General features: G+C 45.2%; 1 protein-coding gene across 1 annotated transcript in view; it reads right to left on the bottom strand.

The window, feature by feature from the left end:
- The window catches only part of sphkap (SPHK1 interactor, AKAP domain containing), a gene marked incomplete at both ends in the record, with an annotated part of 53,313 nt that extends 34,781 nt beyond the window's left edge, over positions 1 to 18,532 (bottom strand). Inside the window, one exon of the mRNA XM_080007536.1 lies at positions 18,489 to 18,532. Within this exon, the coding sequence (XP_079863662.1) occupies positions 18,489 to 18,532 (44 nt within the window). The remainder of the gene's footprint in view (positions 1 to 18,488) is intronic.
- Between the last annotated feature and the right edge of the window lie 1,048 nt (positions 18,533 to 19,580).

Raw genomic sequence — 19,580 nt, 5'->3', positions numbered from 1 at the left:
TCGAAATGTGTTTCGTTTGTCTCTGATTTGGGAAAACGTGGACGCCTGCAGCAAATTGCGTGTTTGATGGGCAAGCTTGTGGAATTCTACAAGCGACAAAATGTTTATGTTGAGTAAAATAACGACTGGTAATTTATACCAAATTTGATGTGTTTTCAAAGGAGGAAGACCCGTTCGTAGGGACTTTGTTACAACGTTAAGCCGCGCGCCGCCGTGCTACTGGACGGCAGTCTGTTATCTCGGCGAACTCGGGCCCGAGCGACCTGCTTCCGAAATTTCCGACTTAGAATTTAATTGTCCTAGATCGTTTGCACGTGTGAGGTTGGATTTATGGATAATAGCTACAGACCCTATCCGTCGCGTCTGGGAGAGCGGACTTACTATAATTTTGCGATATACCATACAATTATACCTACTATTCACGGTCAATTACTCTTTTCTCTTAGTTAAAAATCGTTCCTTTAGTAACCACGAAGAAGATTAATGATTGCTCACACAAAATAAATGTACAAAATAGTATAAGCATAAATAACACAAAAATACATACATGCCTCGAGGATGCATAGAGGAAGACTTGTTTCTGCAGCTGGAATGTAACGCCATGTGTAGAGGGTCAAACACAGCTGAAGTTAAGATGAGGAATTGTCCGTTTCTTTGACCTGTAACCGGGTCCGGTGCAACTCCAACACATTGGCATCAGCTGGCTTTACCCTTCCACGACGCGTCAACATATCTGCTCTGTGTGAAATGGGGCCACGAACAACAGCGAACCTAAATTTGGAAAACCCCAAGAAATGAAATGGGGGAACAGGGCCATTGGTGACGAAGGTAAGTGTTTTTTGCACGTTTATTTGTTGCAATATATATTATAGCAGCAATGTGCAAGGACATGAGGGTTGAGTTGACACTGGGGGATGAGTTATCCATCCTCCCAGGGGGGGGGGCCATCATTTCAAATGGCTGTTTCTCCGGAATTTTAAGGGGGAGAATCATTTGCTTCCTAATGTGAGTTCAATGGAAGAACCCAACGTTCTCATGTTTCATAAGAAGGCCATATGTATTCATTCATCATAATGTAAAGAGGTGGTTGTAGCCAATTTTGATTACTGCAGGGGCTACGACTACACATCCCCCCAGAATCTACACCCTTGGCGATGCAGCGATATATTTGGTTTCCGTGTTATTCCAGTATGCTACTGTATACTGAGAGAATCCCACTACTGAACGCTGATTCTAGACAATCTTAAGCAGAAGAGAAGAAAAAAAAAGAAAGCGAAAAGCTGACCCTTCACCTGAAGACACACACGTTCCAAAATATTCTGGTTTTATCAACTAGATAATGTTGAATTTCACAGCTTAAAACATCTGCGGTTTGACTGGTAGTGAGAAAGATTTAAATGTATTATCAGGCGTCAGGGTTGCTGTTGTAAATAACATAGGGCCTCAAAGGGCCTATTGATGAGACCACACAAATTATATTATATGAAACATATTATTATTCACATAGATATTAAATTCTGATGTTATTGTGGTGATATTAACACTACGCGTTAACACAACGTTTCGTGTTTACATTGCGTAACATGCCGGATGTTGAATCAGGTGCTTCGTTCACGGTGGAGTTACCTGCTTTTCAATGTGAAATAACAGCTATTCCCATTTCCCTGGAAAGAAACGCTCGCCGCATGGGGGGTTCCTCCATTTCGCCGGCGCTCAGCCACGCGCGCTGGACGGCGCGGAGGGAAGACATACCCCCACATCATCTTCCCGTGATCCTAAATGGACACTTGAGAGCGCCGTGTCTCTCAATCAGCCCGGCGGCCGCGGAGTGGAGAGCAAGGGCCGAGGGAGCGAAATATCGGCGGCGGCGGCTCCTCCGCCGAAGCTGGAGGCTCGGGCTTCACCGCTGCGTGCACATTAGGGAGACCCCCGGAAGATTGTTGTCGTGACCGCCGCCCGTCTCCATTTTCATAAACGGCAAAGCTCCCAGAGTATCAGAGAGAGAGGGGAATGGAAGCCGATGGGGTTGGATACCGAGTGTATCTCTCTGAGAGTCATTTCAACGCCTGCTTTTCACTTCCCTATTTGAATTGTACTTTGCTTTATTTACTGGGATTCTGCTGGATTTTTATATCCAGATCGAGTCATTGATTTGTGTGCGTGAAAGGGTGTGAGGATCTTTGTTTGTTTCATGGTTATTGTAGTTTCTTTTAAGTTTATTGAGCGTGGCAAATATGCATATCTTCTAGTTAGTGTTTAGGTTTATTGTACATGGACAATTTTTTTATAGGTTATTTTGATTGATTTATGTTAAATTTTGGGTGTTTTTATTAATTGTTTACTGTATTGTATTTCTATCTTCCAGTTGTGCTTTTCAGGCTGATTGTATATTCAGCAATTTCTCAACCAATTCCTAGATTGATTGCATATTGCCATTTAGTAATTTCCCTATTACATTATTATTATTATTATTATTATTATTATTATTATTATTATTATTATTATTATTATTATATTATTGCCAATTTTTGGTGAGCTTCTGCTATCCATCTATCTATCTATCTATCTATCTATCTATCTATCTATCTATCTATCTATCTATCTATCTATCTATCTATCTATCTATCTATCTATCTATCTATCTATCTATCTATCTATCTATCTATCTATCTATCTATCTATGTATCTATCTATCTATCCATCTATCCATCTATCTATCTATCTATCTATCTATCTATCTATCTATCTATCTATCTATCTATCTATCTATCTATCTATCTATCTATCTATCTATCTATCTATCTATCTATCTATCTATCTATCTATCTATCTATCTATCTATCTATCTATCTATATATCTATCCCATTAGCGGCGTTCAGAGCCATCATTTTGAGACATTAGTGGCAGAGAGACGGAGCAGCTGATGTGTCCTACTGTCGGGGCCGGTTGGCTCCTAATCCATTGTTTCGAATGCAAAGTAGAGGCTGTCGAAAGCACTGAATGCTAATCGCGCTCTCAGCACCCCAGGATGTTTTCAAGAATTTCAGTGTCGAAAACAGTTTAAGGTGAGCGGATTTCAACAAGTCCCACAGCGGCTGCTGAGAAACTCATAGGGATCCGATTTTTGCCTGGAGAAGATTCTGATGAATAGATATAGAAAAAAATGAATAAAATACAACCAGTGTAGCTTATAACACAAATATAAATGAAAGTCCAAAACGTGAGAGTTCCTTTTTTTTTTTTTCGACACCTGTGGCGTCAGCAGGCTTGGCACACAACACAGGGTATTTGTATGCCATGGCATCCAAGACAAACAGGGGACGTTGCATGGTGTCCAAGTTATCAATCCCACTCTAACTCCACGGTGTCGTTTTACACTGCAATTCACGCACGCACGCACAAGACATATCAACCTGTTCTCCTCCTCCTCCTCCTCCTCCTCCTCCTCACCTCCTACACTGCCTCTTTCACCACTCCTGTCTTTTCCTTCTCTCTTTAATTTTAGTCTCTCCCTCTCTCACCACATCATTTTCACTTCTTTCCTTCCCAGCCCTCTCCGTTGCCTTCTTCCCCGCGACTTACCATGCAGCACGAATATTTCCCACAGCTGTACTATCCAGTACAATGACGCTCACAACAGGCATATCAAAGGAGTCACATCATTTCATGTTGCGGTGAATGCTTCATTTGGTGGCCCAATCCCGATCCTCAATTAAAATAAAATACTTACACCGGAAACATCACACGCGGTGCTTCAAGATGAAGACGAGAGAAAGAGACGAGGCAGAGGTGGAGATGAAAGCAACTCCGGCCTCATCAGCGGAGGAAGCTGGCGGCGGAAGCGGCCGGAGATGGAATCAGGTGGAGAGCGTTCGTCCTCGCCATCAAAGCCCCGGGCTTTTTTAAATTTTTTATACAAAAAGAGCCAAACAGTCATAGTTTATGGGAGAGCAGGCGAGGGATCGATAGATAGGGTGAGAGAGAGAGACAGAGGGAGAGAAGGAGAGCGAGAGAGAGAGAGAGTAAAGGAAGATGATGACGATGAGTTTGAGTTGCTGCAAAATAAGCAGAAGCAGCATTAATGGAGCGTAGTGAGGGTTGAGGTTTGGGTGGTAACGGTGCTCTTAGTTTGCCGTGTAGCAGTGCAGCTGCTTGGGTGACATCAGATCGAAGAATTCAGAGAAATTATAATTTGTCCGATTTTTAGATCAAACGGGGTTTGAAAGGTTTTAAAAAAACAAAGACAACCTTTTGTTTGCATTTGGAATCAAATTTTAATGGAAACGAAGAGATGTTCCATATAATTGTATATTGCAACAAATGCACTAGACAGAAGATTTGGGGCTTTACCTGAGGCAGATTCTGTGATTTGAACTGAATTCTTTCGCCCCTCTGTAAAAGCCAAAGGTGATGTAGAATTCTGTCTGTCTTGAAAGATGTCTTGTCCGACGAATTGAAGACAACTGTCCAAAAACTCTTGGACAGGTCTTTTTTAACAGTATTATAATGGAAAAATAAAAAAATAAAAATAAAAAAAAGCAAAGAGCATCATGTCTGGGGCCTCACGGTGTTTTTGAATGAAAAACATTGTGGGAGTGAAGTCGCTGCCGTGGCTTGAATACCGTTAACATTGCACCGGCACAGTCACTTTGCAATCACTTTGCTTTTCTTTCTGTTTGTTGAACACTTACATGTAAGTGCTTAACCGTGGAACACCTCAATCCTCACACAGGTATTTTAAAGACGTCGGCTGGCCCTAATACCCAAGCCGAGAAATAAGAAAAAGCCGCTTCTCGAGCGATGAAGAGATGCTGCAAGAAGTGCTGTTTCACAAGGAAATTGTAAATGAAGATGCTTCCCTGCTCATATGTGCGGGTGGTGTCTGCGTGGATGTGGCCAGTGTGGGCTCACATGGTCGGCTCGCTGGTGCGTTGGCAATCAGGGCTAATGGCGTTGATAATCAGTCGAATCACAGCCCTCTTTCGCCACAGTTATTCTTCCGGATCTATTTTTATTCCTCCCTCTCCCGTCTATCTCCCGTCTCCACCCGGCCTCTCATCATAATGGACAGTTATGATTACGCGACGTGATTGTTGTAATCATACGAAAAGGTTAATGGCGGACCGGCGGTGCCGCACGCGCGGGGGCCGCTCGGGGGGGCTTTGGCTCTTCGCGAGGTCACCGATTAGAATCCTGGCTGAGGCGAAGCAAACCTGCCACAGAGAATATTATCCACCTTTCCAGATGATCAAAACCCCGGAAACAACAGGAGGATTGTGTTGTTTTATTTCACGTTTAATGTCAAAGAGTCAAAGAGATCAATGTTCCAGTGCAACTCCATTCAATAAAATACAGTGAAATAATGTGAATAAGGTACATATGTGTTTATGTGTGTGTGTGTGTGTGTGTGTGTGTGGGTGTATGTGTGTGTGTGTGTGTGTGTGTGTGTGTGTGTGTGTCTGTGTGTGTGTATGTGTGTGTGCATATGTGTGTATATATATGGGTGTGTGTACATGTATGTGTGTCTGTGTGTGTGTGTGTGTGTGTATGCATATATGTGTGTGTGTATGTGTAAACAGGAATGCTTATGACACGACTTGACATGTATTAAAGTGCACCCATATTGCAATACATCAGTGTTTTCAATAGAGAGCCGTGTACAAGGGCAATCGCGGTCACGCAAACACGGCCACGGAAGTCTGCTGAAGCCGTTCTCTCAATATAAGATCAATTTCAAAGATTCTGAGACCGACCACTCGGATTGACTCCCAATGAAAATAAAGAAATGATGAGGTGAAGGCTTTAAAAAACACCACTGAATTACAAAAACATGAGCGTGTCGTTTGAGAATCGATCAGTTAATATATATATATATATATTTTTTTTTTCCGGTGAACTCATTAGACCACTGTGGTGTTACACTGCTTGTAAATGGTTCTTGGCAATTGGAACAGCTACGAAAGGTCAGAGTTAACCAGGTTAAAGGTTTAAAAATTTGCTCCGGGCACATTGACTCGGTGTGTAATTTGTGAGTGTGGCGCCACAGGAAAGGTGGAGTTGCTTCCCGGATGGATCCTCCCAAATGGTTTGAAGCAAATTGCGCATGTTTTGACACTGATCATGTGTAAGCAGCTTAACTTGCCTGTTCTCTAAGTCTCTTCCCTTCTTGCCGTAAGTGGATCGAGGCGTTCCGTGCACAATAAATCTTGTTGCATTGCAGTTTTTTTTCTTTTGCAATACTTTCTCCCAGTGAATTGCGTCGAAATATGTACCATTTGATAATTCAACTTGGAAATATCACGGCGTTGTTTCAAAACAGCACTATGTAGACGTTCCCTAAGCAGCGATGATTATTGACTATGTCCATGAATAAATGATGTGATACTATCACTTTATCACACCAGGAAGAGTATCAATGTATTGCTACTAAAACATTACACTCCACTTAATTTAATTACACCGTTACCAAGGTGTTGTAATACAAGGTGTTACAAGGGATCGAATGAACAAAGTGTTTTGTCAAATGCACAGTAAACCAGGTCATTCCGGGCATTGAAATCCTTGAGACATGGCGAGCAACATCTAAGGAGTAGGCATAGGATATAAAATAAAAAAAAATTGAATTCTAGAATTATAGAATCATTAAAAGTCGCAAATGAGAACAAAAATGACACTGAGACAAAAATATACATTAAATAAACATAGCAGTGTAACACAAGCTGCAGTTTCAGACACTGTAAAGAAGGGAAATATGGACACTAGGGTAGAGTATTATAATATATTAAATATAAAGTGTCTGAGTGCCAATGAATATGTAAACTGATTTTGGTGATGTACATTGAGTGTTCATAGGAAGTGATGGAGGGAGGCTTGTTTCTTGTTGACATACAGAGCAACAATTCCCCCATGTGGTACACGGTATAAAGAACACCACTTCAAATCCACTGAATGTCTTTCTTTTTTTTTTAACCTGTGCTGTCAGCATGCTGTGCATACAACACGGAGTATTTGTTTGCTATTTCATCTAGGCCAGAGTTAGTCTGCAAGTGGAGTTCAACTTCTCAACCTGCAATGCAACTCTATTCATTCTTAAATCATCAAGCACTGCTGCAATAACTCTGTCCTGTGAGAGCACATGACTTATCCCAATTTGTTCTGGTGTACAAGGTCAGCACAATGTCGTGGCGCCTCCGAGCAAAAGGGCCCCGAAGCCACCCCCAGACCCCCCACGGGCGCAGGAAAGCCCAGAGCGCCCCGCAGCCGCACAGACCCCCCACGGCCGCAGGAAAGCAAGAGCGCCCCGCCCTGCAGCAACAAGAGTCCCCCGGACCCGCAGAGAAGCTGGAAGCCCGCGGAGCAACCCCCACACCTGGCCCAGAGGAGCACAGCCTAGTCCCAGGGAGGAACCCCGCACCCCCCTGCGGGCGCCAGGCACAGACCGCAGGGCCGGAGCCAGGCCCGGCGCCGACAGACCGACACCCGCCACTCACATGCCCACCCACTCCCTGCCCCACCGCAGCCGACCGCCGACGTCAGCAGACCGCCAGATATGTGGGCTCTCCACCACCCGGGGCACCCACCGCAGAGAAGCCGTGCAGCGAGGAGCAAAGCCCCGTATGATTTTTAAAAGACATTCAGTGGTGCGGGGGAATGTGAATGTCTTGATGACGATGAGTTTGAGTTGCTGCAAAATAAGCACTGAATGTCTTTTAAAAATCATACGTTGTTTATTGCTGGCCCGATACTATCGATCAGCCCCTTGGCTGCACAGTGGTCAGCTAAACAAGACGTGGCTTTCTGTGTGACAGCCCCCAGGTCAGAGGAGCTGTATGTGTTTACATCAAGGAATCCCTTAGACCTTTTTTTCTCTGACCTTTAGTTAAATTGTATTGCTGCATAGCGATAAAAGCGATCGAATATTACACATATAAAAATACACATGCAGACAGAATAATAATGCAATAATAATAATAATAATAATAATAATAATAATAATAAAGTATAATTTAAAAATCATGAAAGAAATAAAAATAATAATAAAAATGATAATAATTATAATAATAATAATAATAATACAAATAATAGTAAAATTAAGCAGAATTGGGCCATGGCTCCAACCCCACAGAGCCGTACTGTACTCCAGCGGGTGTTACCGGTGACAGATTGTGGTCCCAGTGGCGTGCTGTGATCACAGCTGCAGGCGAAGGCTTCAGCCAGCGGCCCCGCTCCAACTAACTGGACACTATATATAGTGATATATACGCCGAAATATGTGCATGTATGTGGTTGTGTGTCCTTATGTCTGCTTTGTGCTTTATGTAAGAAGTGCCTGAAACACTAAAACACACACATAGAATTGAGACACACAAAAAATGCACATTTCACTTGGTATTCCATCTCCATCGCCACTGCATATGGATCAATATACACGAGGGCCGCCAGATAAGACATAGTGCTCACGGTTTTAATTCTCGAGATTTTGTTGTCGGAGCGCTCAGCTGTGAAGCTCATTTAAAACCCGAGTGGCTTGTTTATTTGATTGGGACGGGTAAACTCTCTCCCTCTCTCGCCGCCTCTCTCGCTCTCTCTCTCACTCTCCTTCCTCAATTCCTTTCTCCATAGTGTCTTTAACCTCTTCCTCTTCTAACCACCCTCTTTTCTTTTTTTCATCGTCCACGTGACTGTAGCTCTTCCGATTAGCGACTGCCCCCTCTAATCCCCCCTCAGGAAGGAGGAGGAATTTAGTTCGAAGCTTTGTCAGCCCTTTGTTAGAAAACCAAACTGTAGAGATGGCGACAGCTCACAGAAAAAGAAGCAGACACATAGACAAACACCAATCTCACACACACACACACACACACACACACACACACACACACACACACACACACACAACATGCGGCACATATTAATTCTCTTGTTTTATTGCTATGCTATGCGACATAAAAATAAAAATATCAAAAATGATAAATATTAAAAAAAATATCAAAGACCTCGGGCCCCGGCTTCCTCTCAGCGTGCAAACCCAACGCCACCTCATAATGGATGTGAGACTTTAAAGCGGCGGCGGCGGCGCTGTCGACCGGTCGCCGCGCGGAAACGGATGAGGAAACACCTGCCGTCGTCGGCGAGAAAGGAGCTTCATTAACATTCACAATGAACGGCGAGAACAAATGTTACCAGCAGGTGCTCGTACGGCTTGAAATAATTGCGAACATTCCCGGCGAAGGTCAAGGCAACGGTGTAATTGGGGAGAGCGACGGAATTATCCTCACCGGTGATTATTGAGAATGGCGCTCCTCAAAATGTTAAATAGTCTGACTTACGACGGTAAAAAAAAAAAAAATTAAAATTAAAATAAATCAAGTTAAGCAGATGTCGGCATTCTATCGTTGCATCAATTTCGGACCCGAAGACAATATTATTGCTGTCGAGGACGATTTTATCGTGATTGTTGTTATTGCCAAAATTGTTGCTTGTGCAGTATGTGTAGCCCATGCACTCAGTTCTGGTTTTACGGCATGTTATGGCATAACTTTAACATCTGATGACACCTGTGCATGGGAGGTGAATTGGTGAGGGCCTACTAAAATTTACAATGTGCATATGTACATTCACAATGTACGTACGCCCAAATTTTACAAAATTTACAATGTGACTGACTAGGGTGCAGAGAGGTTAGTTTATTGTATATACTGTATACTAGCTTTTGAACCAACAAATACCAAACCACAAAGAATTGAATGCAATAACAGAAAAAAAAAAATTATTTATATTTATTTCAAATACTTATTTATTTATTTATTTATTTATTTATTCGCACTGAAATTGTCCTGGAGATACAAAGAAAGAAAGAAAAAAAAAGGGCCGTGTAACCCAGTTCATGGCGCCACATCGTTGGTGCGCTTGTAAAACTCCCGGCTAATTTGAAAGATTGTACTGAACTTCCCATCCAATAACAACGGAAGAAAAAGGGAGCCGAGAGGTTCAAGGACTACTTAAAGAAAGGATATTTCACCATCCGAACAAACTCTCAATGAATGCAACAGGTATTACACTCCAGCGATAATTGGAACCAGCCCAGATTTCGAGACATACCGTATAATTGTTGACTGAAATACAGCACATACACTGTATGAGAGAAACATTATGTTAACAAAAATGTAATAAGTAAACCAAAAGTAGCAGGGTCCGAGATATGAGTGGGGGCTGGCATAATGGGATGCATCAGATGTTCACACATCTGTTACCGGATGCTGACCTGATTTCTACAGCCTGGTAGAAAGGTGCCACGATACCACTTGGGTGCTCCAAGGCCGCGCTATGGCGACTATTAAGGTCGTTTTAAGGAGGTTAGACTGCGCTCGGGCGGGTGTGTTTAGTTGTTGTTGCTTCCTTTTCTTTTTTCCGACATTCGGGAGGTCACACGAGGTAAAAAATTGAGTTTTAGATCAATCCATTCATACCGAAAGACTCCCCGGTCCAGTTTTTCAAAAGGACAATGGTCAAATGAATAAACTGCCTGTGGCCAGGTCTAGCTTTTACACACACAGACACACACACACACACACCCACACACACACACACACACACACGAAAACACATATCTATATATCTATATATATACAGTTTATAGAAGCTGACATACTTAGCATGACACCCACACTCCATCTTGGACATGTGCACAGGTCTGAAATTTGATCAAGCTTTCCAGAGCTCAGGAGAGACTCCGGAGGAACCTGCGGGAGATCGATATCAGGGTCTATACCCTGTTTTCTAAAGGGAGGTCAGTTACCCGAGGGCTGCGAGGGGTGGAGACAAATAAAGAACAAAGTACTCCACCTGCAGACGACCGAGGCTTCGGGGGGGAAACACTGATCCATAATTTATCACCGCCGATCAAATCGGTGATCAATTAGGGGCCGCGCTGAATGGAACTGGAACCGGAGCCGGAACGCGACCCCGCCTCATTTTGTCGCGCCGGTCCCCCGGGACGTTAGCGGTTGTCGCTTTGTGTCCGAAATGGCGGGAAAGGCGGCAGCCTGAGAGTGACTTATGATAGGGGGCTGGTCGAGACATTAGCGATAAAGATTTCTGCGAGTTAAAAATTCATGAGGGGAATGGGAAAAAGCTATGAATGGCACACGGGGAAGAAAGGGCGGCGGGGTTGGTAAACAGCGAGATCGACGCTCACTAAACCGGACAAGCCGGCCGCCCGACGCCACATGCCGTCTCCGTCCGCCGCATCCGGGTTTGCAGGGTTTATCACTATCATTTATTAAAATCTCAGTGACAGGCCGGACATCACGGACTGGAGGGGAAGGTGGGTGGGAGTCGGCCTTTTGGAGCTGCTCGGAGAGGCATGAAATCACCTGGAGGAGCTCAGGGGGAGGCACGGGGGTCCGAAAAAAAATATGAATTTACCCAAAGAGAGCGGGAGGTCGCTGCCGCTGACTCATTCCACCTCTCCGCCGTCCCTCCCGCCCGGCTCCACTTCCCCCTTCGCCGGCCTTCCCTTGCAGTGCAGTGTCGCCGCCTTTGTTTGGTTGTGTTATTCATTGCCATCCCTGATGTGCTTATCACGTGTCGGTAAAGTGTTAAATGGCGTTCGTCCACCCGGCGCGCCACGAGACGCCCAGTGGAAGCGGGTGACCCGCTCGAATGTTTATTGCCCAGCGTCGAAAGCTTGATGCACGGCGAGAGATGGAGAGGGGAGGGGCGAGAGCGGGAGAGAGAGAGAGAGAGAGAGAGAGAGAGAGACCTAGTCACTCGTCCCGTCGGTTCAGAAACTGCTCAATCATCAGAGCCTTTCTTTGACTTAAGCTGCAGGAGTTTGACAAAATACATGATGGTCCTCCAAGATTTCCGTCAAAAAACTTGTCTTTTGTACCCCATCTTCTGTGTCTCTGTGCTGGAGGTCCCTGAACACGGCACTTGGATGGTGCGTGGTCGGCGAAACTGCCACACATGGTAAAATAGTTCTCCAAAGAGGGGGATTGGTGGTGGTTGGCATGTGTGTGTGTGTGTGTGTGTGTGTGTGTGTGTGTGTGTGTGTGTGTGTGTGTGTGTGTGTGTGTGTGTGCGGTGTCCCCCACAAGCGTGGAGAACGGCAATAAAAGTCAGAACAAAACTTGAGGCCTTGTGGATCTGACAGGAGGGAAGATTCAGAAACTGGATTGCTTATTTCCCGCCTCAAATTTGTTGAGAAACACATTTTGTTGGACGGCTAAGGTGAAATCAGTGAACGTTTACGCACTACATACAACGGAACCCGGAAGTAAAGCTCAATTCCCAATGGCTCACAGAACTCGGGGCCTGGCAGCTATATTTAAAGCGACACACACCGAAACAGCCTGTTTGACGGTTTAGAGGCATGTTAGAATGGCTAGAATGCATAATCTGAATGGTATTTTCAGCAAGAAAAATAAAAATCAAAAAAATGTTATGGGGGCCTCAGAGACCTATATTAACTTGTTGAAAAGCAGCAAAGGTCCCCTTTAACCCAGCCTTTAAAAATAATTTTCATGAAAATAATGCGTTGAAGAATAATATTGTGCTTTTGTTTGTCACCGCCATTGACAAAATCAAACAGTGGTCAAACAGTCGTTTCCAGACTCCAGCCAGGAAGATGTGCAGGTTCATAAAATGACTTCACTGCTGTTTCGGCAGAAGCTGCTCTGCTCGCTCCTCCTCTCCTCCTCCCCTCCTCTCCTTCCCTCCTCCTCTCCTCTCCTCCTCCCCTCTCCATCTCCTGACCCGGTCCTTATGTCTCCCTGCTGTAGGGGAGAGTGTTTCCTAATCGGAAGTGTTCAGAAGGTCAGAGTGAAGCATCTGTTCTGGGCTGGAAACACACTATGTCTCTGTCACTTGGAGCACCGAGCCGCCACAACCGCGCTCTTCAAACTAAATTGGTTCGAGTCCTCCATTTGGGCCATTACACACACTCTTTAGCGTCTCAAAAAGGGGGATATTAAGATTGTTTTTCCCCACCCCAATGACTTTATCTCACGGTTGCAAGTGCCGTTCGAGATGTACAAAAATGTGGCTTTAAAGGCAAAGAAGGTTTGGGAATCCTCAGGGATTGCGAGTTAATCAATGACATGTGACATGTTCCAGAGCTGTTGAGTTCCTGGGTCGTTCTGCAGCTTCAGGCATGATGGGCTGTGACGGGCGCTCACACATGTTCAGCTGACGTGCGGATGACGCTTTTCTTTTTTATCACTGCCTTTTACATCTTTAGCCCAAGAAGATTTTCCAAATCATTTTAAGAAAAGCCTAAAAGGTATTCTGATGCTCTGTGCGTGAGACTGGTGGTCCGGGAGCCCTTGGGGGGGGTCCTTAAAGGGTGTTCTGGAGGGGGCCCCCGGCAAAGTGATTAATGGTTCAAATTCACTGTTATCTCATTTGCAAGGCGTTAGCACCGTTAGAGAACGTACAATAATAACTGCTTTGAGCCTAGTTTCACTGTCGTTTTCCCCGACGATCGTAGAGACATATCTGGAAGTTGTGGAATAAATTCTATCTAAATCTGTGGCCTAGTAATGCATCAAATTAAATCGGGCGTCATTGATACGCATTAGGTTGAGAATCACTGGTTATAGACAACACAAATTTCCCCCAAAAAATGTTGGGGTCTTTTTCCAGACCTGGAGGACCGAGACAGATGGACAAACCCTCAGCCGTCCAGATTCCCCCACCGGCTGCATCTCCGGCACTGCACTCTGTACCGATACGACGCACTCCAGCTGATCCCTGCGAGCACTTAACATTTGCTGGGGGATTTTGTGCCCTTGTATGTTTCTGTGTTTCTGTTTCTCCTGCTGGAACGAGCTCGGGTGTGTGCGCATAGGTGATGACGTGCATGTGAGCTTGTCCGTTTTGAGCACTTTTGTAGAGGGTGTGTGAGTCGGTGTGTTTGGGTTTGAGTGGATGGATGTGAATTCATTCAAACGTGCAAATACAACGCACCTCACGGCTCCTCTAAATTACAGGAGCCACACAGAGTAACAGCGGTACCTGTACAATATAGAATAACATCGAATAATATATTGTATTTTATAACACAACTGCTGCTGGAGTCAACCAATAAATAATACATAAATAAAGCTATGAAACATCACAACATCCTTGGATCCAGACAGAAAAGATAGAGAGCGATGGAGGTTACTGAGAGAGAGCAAGGTGACGGGAGAGATTTGAGCATGAGAGAGAGAGAGTAAGAGAGAGAGACGGAGAGAGGTGAACAGAGCAGAAGGAGCGGAGAGAGAGGGAGAGAAGGTGAGTTATCGCTGTTTTGAGTCCCATCCCTGATGCCGATTAGCGGGTCTTTGAAACACTGATTACACGCTGCCAGACGCCATCAGACACCTGCATGGGGAGCGGCGGACCCGGCCACCGAGCTCCCGGATCGCTGCTCGGGGCTGCGTGGAGCACTCTTCATTTGTGGCAAATAAACTACGTCGGCAATCACATCCAGATTAATTCACCGGTGACGATGAAATACCCTTTATGTTTACAGCAGCGTTTAAGGTGTCACTGGGTGACAGAGGCGGTTTATTTACAGGCTGATGACTTTTGAGATTGTCTGGCCCCTTCCGCACTTAACTCCTTATAGTGGAACTCCTTATTTTTGACGTTTCTACCTCACCGCACAGAGTGAGGAAAAAGGTTTCGGCGTCAGAAGAAAATTACTATTGGAAACGTTTATAGAGTTATACAGGATTTTATTTTAAAAGTTCAAAGAAAAAAAGGAAAAAAATATATAAAATCTATGAGTATTTTTTATTGTTTAAAATATTTTTTTTATTATTTAAAAAAAATTCTCGACACATCTATGGCAAATGTTTTTATTTATCATTGCTGTGATGGCATTTAGACATTTCCAGTGTATACTTGTGATGTTTTTGATGTGATGTTTCTGACATCTCAACCCTTTTCCCAGTCTTTCACTCAGTGCAATGAGGCAGAAATGTCAGAAAGGACTCTTTGGACGTTTTTTGGGTTTTTTTTGCAACCCAAAAGTGAAGCAAATAGCTGCAAGGGCGACCTTGTGTGCTGCTTCGATACATCTGTGAGCACGTTACATAATGTAATGAGGCGGTAGACGGATGCATACAGTATGCTGGGTGAAAAAGTAAGTAAATAAGTGTGTGAAATCCACCGAGAAAAGAGCTGGTGATCAATGCAACCCGAAAACGGAGGGAATGGAAAAAACTTCAGACCTATTGCACCATAAAAGGTCTCATTCATCAATACATCAAAATAACAACAATGGTTTTTTTTCTCTGAAATAGTTGTTCTGAATTGGAAAAAGAATTGTAGAAAAAAATAGCAGGAGCAATAATTTTCTACTATAAAAGAGAATATTGGAAACAATTTGGTAAAGCTTTTAGCCCTAGAAGTACAAGTACATGTATAAAAATGTATACACATTACATTGCTTCACACACACACACACACACACACACGCGCACACACACACACACACACACACCTACACACGCTGGTCTGCTCCCCAAGTAAAAGCTGACCTGCAATTATCTTCTGCTCTAGTTGCTCTGGTCCTCCGTGACTCAGACGGAATGAAGGCAGCCCATCGGAAGCAGGTGACAGACGCCGCAGATGCCCTTCCCCTTTCTCCACCTTTGTCCTCACCATGTTTACTCCGCTCTTAATTTGCACTAGTTGTTGGGTCAGTGAGTTCATATTTATCAAGGACAGGTAATGACGCTATGTTGTGTCCTTAGGTTTTTAAGTCCCCGGGGTCGAAACTGCGATGTTTTTCTTTTTGTTTCCTTTTCCAGTATTTGAGTTCACTCGTTGCTTTTTATTTTTTTATTTTTTTTTATTTACCCCAAAGTTTGCCTTCCTCCGAGCGATTGATTATTATTTTTTTCTTCTGGGCCACTTGAGGTTATGGGGATGTTTTTTCATCCGGAGGCGCTGTTCTTTTTCAGTGAATGTTCATCCATAGCGACAGTTTACTGACCGCAACTAGCGAGGCTGCTTTATCGAATTCACCCCGGCGACATTTCTTTACTTGCACCAACAGCATATGGAGTGGAAACCGCATGTGGAGAACACATACATAACACAAATACATCGAATGTATGTTTCTCATGAAGTGCCAGCTCAATCAAGCATCAGATACGTTGTTTTTCGTTGTTGTTGTTTCTTTCAACAAAAAGATCTCATGGATTACCAAGAGCATTTATGAGGCAAGGGGAGATTTTGAGTCTTCTCACATCCTGTTGAAGCCGACCTTTTGGAGTTGGTTGTAACATGCCGTTAATATGCTGTTTGAGGCTCACATGCAGTTAAAAATGCCTTAAAATACTTAATCACTGACGTCAATGAATGCATTTCAGCTGGTTCAATGGAGGGAAAGCCTGTTTGTCACTTGGGATGCGTGGCGTTGCTGTTTATCCACCTTGCCGATAATCCCCTTCACGGAGATACATCATTCCACTGTTTACTCTGCGGCAGACAAAATCAATGAAGCACACGTTTGGGTTTGGAAATGACTTTGTTTGCCCAGAGTTCACGTTTAAGCGCCGGGGCAGAGATGCCCGCTTGCTTCAGGTGGAGCAGGTTGGAGCCGAACAACTTCAGCCCACTTCATGCCTGGCTGTTTTTCCACCGAGCGCTCCGCCCATTTCGTCTGCTGGGAGGTGGGGAGGTGGAGGGGTGGGGAGGCGGAGGGGTGGAGGCGTGGGGTTTCTTCCAGGGGTGCTCAGTCAGCAGCGTCGGAGCTTTATGAGCCTCACTCTGCCTCCACCGAGCTGGAAAGAGAAGCACCGCTGGTCCACTCGGTTCTTGCCGTCTTTCTACCACTTCCTCTCTCTCTCTCTCTCTCGCTCTACCTCGCACTCTACCCCCCGCGGCATCACCTCTCTTTGTCCCTTCCTCCCCCTCCTTCTGTCTCTCTCCCTCTCTCTCCCTCTCTGTCCCTATTTTTTCCTTGCTCTTTTCCCTCTATCCTCCTCTCTCTCTCTCTCTCTCTCTCTGTACTGTTCTCCCTCTCCATCCTTCTCTCTCATGTCCTCTCTCCACCTTCCTTCCTCTCTTTCTGCCTCCTTCCTCTCTCTATGGCTGTCTCTCTCTCCTTTTGCGCCTCTCTTTCCCTCCTTCATCCCCTCTCTCTGCCTCTGTTTCTGTCTCTTTCTTCCTCTCTGTCCCTCTCTCTCACGCCCCTTTTTCTCTGTCTCACTCCCCATCTCTCTTTTCCCTACAACATCCTCTCTCTGTGTCCCTTCCTCCATCTCTGTTTCTCTCTCTCGCTCTCTCTCTCTCTCCTTTTCTCCCTCTCTCTCTTTCCCCTCCCTCATCCTCTTTTGCTCTCTCTCTACATAAACGTATCCCTCCCTCTCTCTGTCCCTCTTTCTATGTCTCCCCCTCCCTCTCTGTCTCTCTCTGTCCTCCTCTCCCTCCCTCTCTCTCTTATTCTTGCTCTCTCTTCCTCTCTCGCTCTCTCCCCCTTCCTCTGCCACTCTCTCTCTCTCTCTCCCTCCCCCTGCCTCTCTCTCTCTCTCTCTCTCTCTCTCTCCGTCTCCCTCCCTCTGCCTCTCTCTCTCTCTCTCCCTCTCTCTCCATCCCTCCGCCTCTCTCTCTTTCTCTCTCTCTCTCTCTCTCTCTCTCTCTCCCTCTCTCGCCCTCTCTCCCTCTCTGCACCTCGGGGAAACCCTGCGCGGGTGCCGATGATGAATTGCATCAATTTAATGTTGAAATCACCATGGTGTCCAAAGCAGATGTTAATGGAGTGGAACAGTAGTAGGTGCCGCCCCCGTGAGGCGGGGCGGAGGAAGCGACACAAAGCAGCAAGGAACTACATCGACTCCGCCCACGAGGTCCTGTTTCCACTCGGGGAAAGCTCTCTCATCTTCTTATCTCCAGTGTTTTCTCCGCAGATGGCGACGCACGATGACACGTAGCGGTCACTCCGTCCGGAGCGAGCGATCCTTGGCACGTACATATGTCGTTTTTTGACGAAAATCCCCGAAAACAGATGTTAAATCCACCTTACACGGGTCGGCCTGCACTGGTCAAAGTCATTCAAGTCAATGGAGGAGCTCCGGCAACATATTGCCTCCTGGTTGCCTCCTGCCTCCTGGTTGCCATGCATCCAACTTCTCACTTGCAACGGTAGTTGGAGTGAAAGTGATTAAAGTTCTTCATTATTATTATAATATATATTTGAGCATATACTGTATAGTACTCAACACTTTTTGTGATATTTTTAAGAATAAACTTAAACGTAAATGTTTTCCCTTCACTTTTGGTAGCTATGAATAACCAGCACAACAAGACAACTCCCATTCACGTCACATGTAAACACAATGAGACGGTGGCAGTTGCTGCTCACGGCGTCACAAAGGAGAGGACGCCTCCTCCGTTTTTTTTTTTTCCATGTCGAGCTTTTGCCACACCGCCTTGAAATTTTGGATGCATCAACGTTGAAAAGGGAAAGAACGGAGTTTTTTCTGCTTACGCCTCGGTGAACGCCCGCAGCGCGGCGAGCAGCGACGACAGCATCTTCAACGCCAGTTCTTCTGCCACGCCCCGAAAACCAATTAGTCCAGCTTCTTCATTCACCTGAAACACACCGAAGGTACGTGAGAGAAGGACAGCGAAGTGCACTCAAGCACACACACACACACACACACGCACGCACGCACACATACACGCACGCACGCACGCACGCACGCACACACGCCTTACAGAAACGAAATGTACCCCCACCCCCACCCCCATCCCCAGAGCACAGATGCAAAGTGTTTGAGTATAGAGTGGGAGCAGGTGGTGGTCTTTCTTTCTTCCCTGTCCAGTGGTTTTCCCCGGCACCACATGGCAGGTGTGGGTGTAAGCAATTTCAGACGCAGCGGCAAGTCTCTCTCCAGATTCCTGCTTGCCCTTTTGCACGCACGCATGCACGTACACACACACACACACACACACACGCGCGCACACACACACACACACACACACACACACACACACACACACACACACACACACACACACACACACACACACACACACACACGCACACGCACAAACACACACTGAAACAGCATGCAGTTGTGACATTTTCTGCACAGGTGTTACAGTTGGGTTATGCGAATGAGCCATTTGGGTGGCAGCCATTTCAAGCACAATGCTCAAGCACAAACTATCACACCCGCGTACCCACATGGCTATGTAAACACACACACACACACACACACACACACACACACACACACACACACACTTACACAACTACACGAGCATGTATCCTACAGTACACACACATGTTGACTATGTGTTTGCTCGGTCGACCTTCACTCTTTGACTTCGATATCCTGTCAAGGATTTTTGAGGTTCTCCATGGCCAAAGCTGCCTATGCTGAAATCTCTGTTTTCTTTTTAACCTTTTTTTATTTTGTTGAGTATTTTATCCCAGGATTCAACTGATTTATTCACTCATCCCGTGTCTCCGGCTTGTTCTCAAGTATTATGTATTCATCTTGTGGCTGGTGGGACTGACCCATAGCCCAGAAAGGTGAAAGGTTCAGTTCCTCATAGGAGCCAGTGTGCATCT

This window comes from Zeus faber (assembly GCF_960531495.2).
Source record: "Zeus faber genome assembly, chromosome: 9".
In the NCBI taxonomy this organism is placed as follows: domain Eukaryota; kingdom Metazoa; phylum Chordata; class Actinopteri; order Zeiformes; family Zeidae; genus Zeus; species Zeus faber.
This window is presented reverse-complemented; position numbering and strand designations above follow the sequence as displayed.